Source organism: Mytilus edulis, chromosome 10 (assembly GCF_963676685.1).
Source record: "Mytilus edulis chromosome 10, xbMytEdul2.2, whole genome shotgun sequence".
Taxonomy (NCBI): Eukaryota; Metazoa; Mollusca; class Bivalvia; order Mytilida; family Mytilidae; genus Mytilus; species Mytilus edulis.
In genome coordinates, this window is record NC_092353.1 from 12,347,952 (window position 1) to 12,360,072 (window position 12,121).

Below are 12,121 nucleotides of genomic sequence, written 5' to 3' on the forward strand. Positions count from 1 at the left end.
TCTTTCATTTATGAAGTATTTTTTCCCTGTTCACAAAGAAATAATTGAATAATCAAATCTGGTCTATGTATGTGTGACTGGTAATGAGACAATTCTCTATCCAAATCATAATGAGGTAAGGAACAACCCCTTAATGTTATAAATATCCCTTTTATGAGGGGTCAATATATAAGTTATAATATATTTTTTTATAAAAAAAACACTTTTTAGTACAAAAGGGCTGATATCTAAATGGTAAAAACATGTCCAAGAATTTTGTAATATTCCTGGACTTTAACCATGTTAACACATTTACTTTAACAGTTTAATATTATTCAAAATAAGTGGACCCCTCTTTTAGAAATTTGCTTAAAATATTTATTTCTCCTCTTTTTGAGTAAAAATTTCAAAGTTTTCAAAGGTTTTGTATAGCAGCACTATGCAAATCCTTGGTATTTCTATTTTCCTTTCTACAACAGTAAAATGACACCTTGTCTGAGGGAGGGTTGTTCCCAACCTGATTATAAAAACACAGGTCAAAGTACGGCCTTTTACACAGGGATTTGATCCAGACCAAACAGCAAGCTATAAGGGACCCCAAAATTATTAGGGTACACAATTCGAACAGAAAAACCAACTATGTTATTAATATTTCCAAACGCCTAAAACAGGAAAATACCAATGAACCGCATCAACAAACAATAACTGCTGAATGACAGGCCCCTGAATCAATCAGCGCAGGTGCATAAACATGCAGCGGCTATGGATAGTTTTGTTTCGCCAGCATACAATATAATTGCAGTTAAAGGCAAATCCTTCAGAAGTTCTTTGTACTCTATTCTTACAACAAACATTTTTTAATAGGGAATATAAGAAAGGGGGAAAGAAACCAATGTTTAGTTCTGTACAGGTATTTCCGCTGTTATAAATTTATTACGGAGCACTCCCACTTCGGATAAATTGGTTTCATGCTGAAACAAATATTCTCACAGATATTTACAGTGTGGTGGGGGTGATTATAGGTTTAAAATCCTTATATACAGGTTAGACTGTGATTTTAAAAACAAATGTTGATATCTCTTTATAATATTTACCAAAAAAACGGTGTGGAAAATGGACATGATTACATTTCCGGATGCGGGAAGCGGGAATATAAAAAAAATAAAAAAATCTGTTTTGAAAAAAATAGATGCAGGCGGGGACGTCGAGCAAGGAATTAAATTGGTGTGGCCTAATGATTTTAAAAAATGGTTATCGAACTAGAGGTCCATTAGAGTCAAACCATTTTTTAGGCTATGATACTAACCCCCTAATGGGAGGGATTGTGGTTGATATTCATGAATTATAGTTATCTCGTACATTGCAAACTCATACCAATGTCAACTCAATCGTACCAAAAAAATCCAACTTGTACCAATGCAAACTTGTACCACTGCTAACTCTTACCACAGTAAATCCATACCATTGTAAACTTGTACCAACTTATTTAAATGCATTAAAATGGTGTTTAATGATGAATATGTATATTTTTATTACACTCAATACCTCTCATTGTTTATGACCAACATTTAGAAAGTATAAAATTTATTAATATACAATATTCAGCTCTAAGCTAAACAACAAGACCATACTTCTATCTCCTTGAAACGGAATGTCACTACAATCCTTCCCAATTGTCATTAATCATCTGTAGCCATAGATTGGGATCCTTTAATAAAAGCAAACCATTGATATATGAAATTTATAATGATGTGTCTAATGGTATTGTGACTGGTAGGCATAATGGTAAGCAGAATAGCAAAGAGTTTTTTTTATGCTTTATTTAAATGGTAATTAAGAAAATATGTTAGTATTTTTGTCTAAGTTGTCATTAAAATCTGATATAAAATTCATGAAATTCAACTTTTTTTTTATAAAGATTAAAAGTGAAAATCATTAAACATTCTAATATTGAATATATTTTTAATGGTACATTTAGTTTGCTGTGGTACGAGTTCTGAATAGTACGAAATTCCCAGTGGTACGAGTTAACATTTGTACAAGTTGACTTTTAGGCCAGGATTTTTTAATTTGTTGGTTTACGGATCCGCCGACCCGATTTTGCCGATTTCCAGAATAAAATAAAATTGACTTTTCATGCTTTTTTATTCCCGCAGACCCTAAGAAATGCATTATCCCTGAAAAATAATTAAAATAATTTTTTTTTATTAAATGAAATGCATTAAATCACTAACAAAATTGATAACACTTGCTGTTGTGAAAAAATAAAACTTCCAGTTTACGTTTTTAAATATAGACAAATCAATTATCATAATAACTGACCTTGAAATGTCGTTTGCACAAATAATTTTGCGGAACGGAACTTGTGTTTAAAACCAATTACACATTAAGTTCGTTTCCCTTATTTGTCATCAGTCCGTAAGATGCATCATCTCATAGAAATAGAAATGTGGATAGGTTGAAGGCATCAAGTTGAAGTATTGAATATTAACAAATCATTTGGAATTTTCTTGTTTCATAGATAATAAAAAAATTATCGTCCATTTGGATAAAAAACGGGAATGCGAGACAACAGATTGACCCGATAATCTCGTTTTTCCAATGGACATATAGATTCTTACACTGCAACAAGTGTATTACGATATTTCTCCACTCGAGACAGTTAAATTTTATTATTTAAAGCGCGAGGCTTGCCGAGCCCTTTAAATAATAAAATTTAACTGTCGAGAGTGGAGAAATATCGTAATACACGAGTTATAGTGTCGGAATCTGTTTCTCTAATGCTTTTTATCGGTCTTTTTCAAAGATTTTCAGAAAATTGTGCTCTTTATATGCGACGTCAATGGCAAGGTCGCCTTTTTTCATGACGTCACAATAGGAAAATTGAGAAGAAAACAAAACATTTTGACGTCATAATCAAATTTCGACTAATCATTTGCCGAGAACAGATTTTTCACTAGTGAGGAGAAATATTTTTCTCACACCGGTCAGGAAATGTGGAAATAGCGCAAAAATTAGAGAAAAGTCTATTAGGTTTTTGACACGTGTGTTGAAACTTATTTTCGTACGACGTTTTTACATTTTTTTTCTTTATCAGTTTTCGTGCTTGAAGATCATTATTCACCAAGTTTTCTGGAATTGATTAAGAGCTACGCGAATCTCTTTTTCTTGTTTCTGAAATGACGATTTAATTTCATCTTTGTCCGTGCAACCCCCTTTTTTTTTACTGTTACTTATTAGACAATGTCATGCAATGTTTATAACAGCTGAGCAATAATATTTTATTGAACTAAAATTTAAGAAATGATGATAAAATGGCATAACAAACATATTGTTAGAAAGGTGAAATATATATTGATTCTGCATATTTTTCTGTCTTCAAAGATGATTTTTTTTTCTTTTTTTTCCCGACCGACTGACCCAACTTTTTCATGGGGAAAATCCGTAAACCAACAAATTAAAAAACCGTGGCCTTAGTGGTACGAGTTGACGTGGTACAAGTTTGCAATGGTACGAGTTAACTTGCTTACATATTCATATGATGAAGACATAATCTTTCAATCAGTAAATTGAGGTCTGGAGCAAGCATATCAGTAACTGCTAGTAGTCCTTTGTTAATTTATGTATCATTGTCATTTTGCCGTTTCTTTTGTTACCTATTCCGACATCGGGCTCAGAATTCTTTCAAACTGAGTTTTACTGCATATTGCTGTGTGTTTGTTTTTCTTCATTGACTAGAGGTATAAGGGGAGGGTTGAGATCTCACAAAACAAGTTTATTCCTGCCTCATTTTTGCGCTTGTCCCAAGTCAGGAGTCTCTGGCCTTTGTTAATCTTGAATAATTTTAGTTTATTTATATATTTCGAAATTTAGTATGACGTTCATTATCATTGAACTTCATGGGCCATGGCCAGCTAAAGCATGCCTCTAGGTGCGGGATTTTCTTGCCGTGTTTAAAACTCATTGATGGCCCTTGGCCAACTCTAATGTACTGCATATAAAATAACACATTTACCCACAGATTTGTAGTTTTTCTGTACTTTTTAAATATACTTGTTACTAAATATGCTATGTTTAAAATCATAATTCTAAACACATAAAGTATCCTTTTTAACACTGCATAATTATAAACTACTACATGAATATAGATAATTTTACTTTGATCCTTAATTTGTTTCTCTAGTTCTTTTCCTCCTTTCTTCTTTATAGCTTGGGCCACAGCACCTTAAATTAATATAAATTAAAACAATAAAAATCACATATCCACCAGGAAGATATCTTGGTTAACAGTTCAAACTTTACATTTAGATATTTTTCTGCATTACAAGTTTGTATCTAATATTTGATCAACAGCTTTATAAAATCATAAGCTATTGACAAAAAAAAGTTTAAGTGGGCTGAGGTTTCTTGTGCATTTATATGCTCATTATTTGGTTTATAAAGTACCAATTGTAGTCCCTCTGACACAAAGTCACATTTAGTCATGTCAGGCCTTTTTATTTTTACTCATTTATGAAGCCCTCATGGTGAACTACAGATGCTTACATCTAGGTAAATTTGACTTTGCCTTGGATAGTTGTCTTATATATAAATGTCTAAAGTTTATAATGTTAACAGATTTATAGAACGCTTATTAATTAAATGTGTAGTTATGTTAAACACTTCATACATGTTAACCAGTAAAATCACCTCAGAATGCCTGATATGTTTGATGGCAATACAAGTAGTTTATCATGGTAATCTTCCCTAAATCAAACCAAACTGTGATTGTAATCTAATTCAATTTTAAAGTTTACTGTATTAAATATGACATTTTATACCTATGGTTAAATCTAACTCTGTGTTAGTTCCATTTACAATGGCATCCACTTTGACATTAGTTATGTCCCCTTGGTAGACTTTGAACACAACTTTTCCCATATTGACACTGTACTCTTTATCTGCAGCTGAGCTGTACTGGTTTCCTGGTGGAGTCTGTTTCTGATGTTTTTTGTCAGGTCCTTTTTTTGCACTGTTACCTGAAATATAGCAAAAGCTTTTTATAGATATATTAATTGTACAAGGAGAGTGTTCTTTGTAAATTTGATGAACCCAAACACATTGTTTCTGTAACAAGCTAGTCTATCTGGTTGGTACCATTAGGTTTAAGGTCTCTTTTTTTTAAATGATTTGGTGTTTGATGTGATTTGAGGTCCTGTCCAATGATATTTTTTGGCAATTTCTTTTGTGCTGATATCTGACTTCATTGCTCAGCATGTACCTTCAAATGAGAGCCGTGGTGTAGTGGTTAGTGCATCGGACTACTAACACAAAGGTTCCTGGTTCGATTCCCGTTTAGGATGAAAGTTTCAGGAACCCAATTTTTGGCTCTCTCTTGACACCATTTGCAAGTTTGGTCTTGAGGAAACGATGATAGTCCGTCGGAAGGGGACGATAAATGGCTGACCTGTGTTAAGAGAGAGCCATATATCTTGCATGTTAAAGACACCCTTGTAGATTTCGAAAAAAAGAGTAGGCTAATGCCGCTACAAGGCAGCACTCGCACCCGCAAAGTGGAAAGGGATTTATATAAGTTGCAAAACTTGTTTCCCAATCCACTATAAATAAATATGTTTCAACTAAATGTACCTTTAAAACGTTTAAACCCGCTGCATTTGTTTGCACCAGTCCTAAGTCAGGAATCTGATGTTCAGTAGCTGTCGTTTGTTGATGTGGTTCATAAGTGCTAAATTTTCTTGTTTTTCATTTTTATATAGATTAGACCATTATTTTTCCTGTTGTTTTACACTAGTCATCTTTTTGGCTCATTTCATATTGCTGTTCAGTGTGAGTCGAGGTTCCTTTTGAAGGCTCTACTTTGACCAATAATGGTTTACGTTTACAAATAATGACTTGGATGGAGAGTTGTCTCATTGGTACTTGTAACATATCTTCTTATATCTAAGATCATGCTTTACCAACTCATACTTTTGCCAAATCATCCCTTATTAAGCATTATTTAATTTGTAACCTTGTGTCTTAAAAGTAAGTACACCAGACACTGGACTCCTTTCTCGACATGTCAGGTCAATTTAACTAAAAACAAAATGTGGTATGATGGTCAACCAAAACAATCATTGACTAGAGGTCATTAAATCAAGTAGAAATAAGCAACTAAAGGTCACCCAACAATCTTCATTGATTAGCAAAACACACAGCATATACATGTAGTATCAAACCTATAAAAGGCCCTGATATCACAAAATTTAAAACAGAAACTAAAAAAGAAACAGCCTAAATCATGATATAATAATTCACAAAAGAAATTAAACATGAAAGACAGCAACCAATGACTACTACTGAATAAAAAGCTTGGGATAGGATCATGAAGAATGTGATGGTTCCATTCTCAATTTTATTAAAACACACCATTAATGCATTAATGAACAAGGTAAAAAAAAGGGCACATCAATCAGTCAATTTTTTCAGTAAAGAAACTGTTTCGAGTGGAATGAGATGTAAATCAGGAATTGTAAATTCAATTTTCTTAAACTCTGGTTATCATATTGTAAAGATAAAAAGAGCCTCACTACTTTTAAAAATGTGTAAAGATTAATGCCAATTTAAAACTGACCAAAAATGTTCATTCACAAAAGTCATATACTGTACATGTTCATATAAATACATATCAAAGCTACATCAACAAAAATTCAACATTATTTTTCAAAATCAATACATAATATGTTTTACTTAAAGGTTACATACATGTATATTACAGTCATCATTTATAAACCAATCTTTCTACAAATAAACATAAATATCACAGATAATTTGTTTTCTTTTTTCTTAAGACTGATCCCTATGTATGCAGAAACGTGTTTCAAGGCTTGAAATACAACTATGGCTAAGTTTGATTTTGAATAGACGTTTTTAAATTAAATTTCAAATGGTAAAGGATTGTGTAATTTTATCAAAATAATATTACAACAGACAAAATAATGTTTTTTTCAAACACAATAAACATATAGAAAACTCAAAAATATGTTACCAAATATGTTTTATGAGCTTTCCATTTCATAATTAATCTTTTTATTTTGCTAAATTTTCCATAAAGATACGGGAAACAAAACTTTATAAATTCAACAATTGATTAAAGATTGAAATGATTTAAGTTGTTACAAATGTATAAATTCAATGTAAAAATTTGGTAAAATAATAGTGCAGCAAAATTTAACATATACTAGCCTCCTATGATTTCCATAAAATAAAACTTAGTACCCTTTTATCAAAAAAAAATCCCACAGCATAAAAAAGAGGTTATATAATCATGCTTTATCATAATTATTCAGTTATAACTACTAATTAAATAATAGAATAATGTCAAACAACAAGAAAACAATGCAAGTTGCACAATCACAACATTCTTTAAATTTTAAAAACTTTACAAGCCACATATCTCTTATGATTTATCTGAACATTGTTTACATACAGTTTCATCTTTCTCACAAAGCATCTGCTTGCAAAAGGGACAAACAGTCAAGACAAAAGTTTTCTGTGGCAACATGCTTGGAGGTGAATCTTGATAAAGTGGAAATGGCGTCATCTGTGATTGGTTTAAGCATTGTACAAAGTGAGATCTTAACAGCCTTGTATCCCAGATAAGTTTTGAGGGATCTGCTCCATTAGCAACTGCTACCATAGAGGCTACAGCAAATAATCCACAATCAACATTATTTCGCTGTCGCTGAAATGGACACATATCAACAGTAACCTGACCGTTGCTATCTCTATCTACAATAGCTAAGATGGCTCTTTTGGTATCCCCCTGTAAATGTCTTTTCCAGCTATCAAATACTCTGACCGTATTAGGGCGACAACGTATATTAGACAGTGTTAACCAATGTTTACCACTGACATTTATAATTTGTATAAATTGGCCTCTTGGTTTTTTAAATCCTTCAGCCTCTGCTACAATGACTGGCTGAAGTCCATCAATATTTGGATGGTTATTTCTAATTAATTGCATGGCCAATTCTATCTCTATGTCTTCTATTGAATAGTCAGTTCTATTAATTTTTTCCCATGTTTTAATACTATTCTGTGATTTAGATGTAGGTATAGGTGTATATGCTGGCACTGAAATAACTGGAGCAGACTGCATACGCTTAATCTGAGGTCTTTTATGTCCTGAACCCAAAAAACGTTCCATTTTTGAAAGCTGGTCTGATTTAACTCTGTTCAACACATTTGTCTTTCTTTGCCGTATCATTTCATTTTCAGTTGGAGTTTGCCTATATATGCCCTCCTTTCTAAAATTAGCAGCTGAAGTCTTTATTCCTTGTACAGTGTGAGGTTTCATTTCTTCTTCAACCAGACTAAACCCAGGCCTTCTAAATACTGGCATTGTAGCATTATATTCTTCTGAATCTGCTAAATATTGACTATACTCATCATCATCTAAATCAAACCCTTGTCGAGGCTTTGGCTACAAATCTTCCCACATATCCAGAGAAGAACCTAAAACAATATAAAAACAAATGCTCAATTAAAATATACCCTTTCTTTAAATTTATTTTTCAAATTTCTGTTTAATTTTGCAAAGTGATTTTGAATACTGTCAAAACAGAAATCGAATGAGCATTTGTTTTTATATTTCTGCACAAAGCAAGTCATAAAAGTGCAGTGATTAGATAATTGTGAAAAAAGTGTATCAAATTTGAAGCATTGAAGTAACGAAAACATTCTAGGCATTATTTCCTCGAAATATCAGTATGCTCAAGTATGCATTACTGGGACACGCTCATAACTACTGGAAGGAACAGGAAATCAATCATGCTTTAAACATTCTGCTTTAAATAACAAAAAAAAACTTGCTGACATATAAGTTAGGAAGTACATGCCCTTTTTAGAATCATGCAAAGCGGTATTTGTGGGTCAAAGCTTAATTATTCAGGTATAAAAAGATATTTGAATTCATGCAATATTTTCCTTTTTGACCTTTACCATGTGAGGTTAACGTCCTATAGATTGCCTTATTAAACTCATACCGAGGGAGATAACTCTGTATGCAAAATGTCTGTCTTGGCATTGGAGGAAAGGATAATTAATTTTCAATCCATTTATCTATAGCTACTCTCATATTCCAAATGAGTGTAATAAATTGAATGTATTCCTGTTAAGGCTCTCCCTAAATAATACAGCTTTAGTTTACTGAAAATTGCACTTGTTCATTTATCAATTAATTCTTTCTCTATTGTGATGGGATTGCTTCCCTTAAAAAATGTGGTAGATACTTAATCAGCAGTAAGCAGTTGGGCTAAGGAAGTACTTCTTTCGCTCAGTCTGTTAAGGTAGATCATAAGTATATACTTTTTGAGACAGAATTTTCTTATAATTTGCCAAAATGAAGATTTTACTATCCTTTTATCAAAAATATAATAAAAAGTATGGGTCACCGTGCTATTTTTCAAACTATGAGTCGTTGAAAATTGTCTAAATTTGGTTAGATTGTTCATGAAAAAACACATTTGTGTGCATAAAAAAATATCTATGAGATAGAATTTTGAAATAAATTGTGAGAAGATAGATTTTATTATATGTTTTAAGAAAAGAAAAAGAAAAAATTATGTCACCGAACTTGTTTTTTTGCTACAAGTGAAAATAAACAAATTCTCTATTAGTCCAGTATAAATTTTTACTAAAAGAGTTATCTCCCCTTAATTGGCTCATTTGAAAAAATCATTCTAAAAACCACAAAAAAATTTATATTTGTTTAGATATTTTGAATAATACAATAAATCATCAATTTTTCTGAATATAAATAAAGAGTCTAAGCATTAAATTGCAAATGTGCCTCCAAATTTGCAGATTTTGGCAAATAACTAGACCAAATTTGTACTGGGATTGTACAATCCAAGATGGCGGTATACCATCAATCTACCTTAACATGCTGCCTTGTAACACAGAGGACCCAGGTTCAAGTTCAGTTTGAGACAAGCCATTTTGTAATGAAATTCATACTCTTCGGTTACATTCACGACCAACTAAAAAACACACGGTGGATAGAGAGGAATTCTAGTTAAGGTATGTTTGTGTTAGAGTCATAATGGTATGATGACTCTTGAGGTGGGGGAGTGTGACGGGATTGCTTTTAATTAGTAAATGTGGTAGATACTTAGTCAGCAGTAAGCTGTTGAGATAAGGAAGTACTTCTTTAGCTCAGTCTGTTAACATGCTGCCTTGTAACACAGAGGACCCAGGTTCAAGTTCAGTTGGAGACAAGCCATTTTTGAATGAAATTCATACTCTTCGGTTACATTCAAACCCAACTAAAAACACACGGTTGATAGAGGAATTCTAGTTAAGGTATGTTTGTGTTAGAGTCATAATGGTATGATGACCCTTGAGGTGGGGGAGTGTGACGGGACTGCTTATAACTAGTAAATGTGGTAGATACTTAGTCAGCAGTAAGCAGTTGAGCTAAGGAAGTACTTCTTTAGCTCAGTCGGTTAACATGCTACCTTGTAACACAGAGGTCCAGGGTTTGATTCATGGCGGCGATAAGCAATTTTGTAATGAAATTCATAGTCTCCTGTTACACTATTCCAAATCTCATATATTCATAGATGTTGAAAATTTTGTTTAGACCATTCTTTATACTAAAAAGATTAATCTATTCCTTCTCTTGCAACCTTAGATTTAATTGATTGATTGATGGTTAATGCCACTTTCAACACTATTAAGCTATTTCATGGTTTTTATTGGTTGAGGAAGCTGTCAACCTTCTAGATTTAATTGAACATTTTTTAAAACAACACATTGAAATTAGTTGAAATGTATGTACCACGGTACATTTACGGTACATTTTAATGTGTTATAGCAACATGCAAGTTATAATATATTATACTATGTTTCAGATAAAAAATTTGGATGATTATATAGCTGATTATAGGGAATTGCTAAGGTGTGACTGGACCCCTTTCCCCCCCCCCCCCCCCCCCCCCCCCCCCCTATATAAAAAGTTCTGGATCCGCCACTGATTGTCTAACAGAGTAATGCTACAAACTAAATTCAGTGGTATAAGTCTATAAATGTTTCCGACCTCTTCCTTGGTATCCTGTAGGTTTATCTGTAAAGTCCCTGTCATGTCTGCCATGATGACTGCCTTGTCTATTTCCTTCCTCAGCTTCAAATGCCTACAATATTCCATAGCCAACATCATTTAAGAATTCGAAAGAGTCAATACTTTAAATTAACTAGACTACATAATTCTAACTAACAGTGACTTTGACCTTAGATTTAATGAACCTTAAGCTTACTTACTCTCAGTATCCAAGTAATGCTGCAATCCAATATAGAATTGAATTTAGCATCCTGAAACCTTTTTTCTCCAACAATGTAAATCTCTTTTTAGGTACTTTGACTTTGACCTCAGACACATTGACCAAAAATTCAACATGCTTTTTCCTCTCATTATAATATGTGACCATAAATCCATGGCTGATGTAAAAGTTGTTTACATACTCAACCTTGCCAAGCCTCAGACCAAATATAAAATCATTTCCTTACATAGAAGCCAAAAAAAGTTTGATGAATATTTTCAACTCAAAGTCTGTTAAAATGATATAACAGTGATAAAAGACAGACTTAAGCAGTTAATAGACCTTCTTTAGCCTTAATGGTAATGTAGGTACAACAAGTAAAACTGTGAGCTACTGCTCACTAATGATACCCCACCAAAATACTTGACAGTAAACAGGAAATTATTGAGTGATGAATCTGAAAACCCATCACATGGTATGGCTGACTTATATAAACCCTGAAACCAAATTTCGGATATCATTGTAATGTAATTTTGTAGAAAAGTGTGATGAAAATTTTCAACTTGGATGTCATGCGTAAAATGATGTTTTCAGTAAACAGGAAGTTGTTGAGTGATGAATCTCAAAATGCATCAAATGGTATAGTTAACTTATATAAACACTGAAACCAAATTTCAGAAATCCTTGAAATGTAGTTCCTGAGAAAGATGCGATGAAAAATATTAATGGGACAGACAGACAGTCGGCCAGATAGACGGACTGATGGACAAACAGAGGTAAAACAGTATACCCCCACTTTTTTAAAGCAGGGTATTAATGTTGTTATGAAAACCATTTACTGT

At 32.6% G+C, this 12,121-nt stretch overlaps 2 protein-coding genes across 2 annotated transcripts in view; both read right to left on the reverse strand.

The window, feature by feature from the left end:
- LOC139493469 (protein mono-ADP-ribosyltransferase PARP14-like) overlaps positions 1-12,121 on the reverse strand; it is a gene marked incomplete in the record, with an annotated part of 63,604 nt that overhangs the window by 15,804 nt on the left and 35,679 nt on the right. The window contains 2 exon segments of the mRNA XM_071281876.1: positions 4,138-4,203; positions 4,800-4,997. Of these exon segments, the coding sequence (XP_071137977.1) occupies positions 4,138-4,203; positions 4,800-4,997 (264 nt within the window).
- Positions 6,337-11,155, reverse strand: LOC139493472 (uncharacterized). Its single transcript, XM_071281880.1, has 2 exons — positions 11,060-11,155; positions 6,337-8,475 (listed from the first exon to the last, which is right to left on the reverse strand). The coding sequence occupies exon 2, from the start codon at positions 8,360-8,362 to the stop codon at positions 7,418-7,420; it is 945 nt and encodes a 314-aa protein (XP_071137981.1). The 5' UTR covers positions 8,363-8,475; positions 11,060-11,155; the 3' UTR covers positions 6,337-7,417.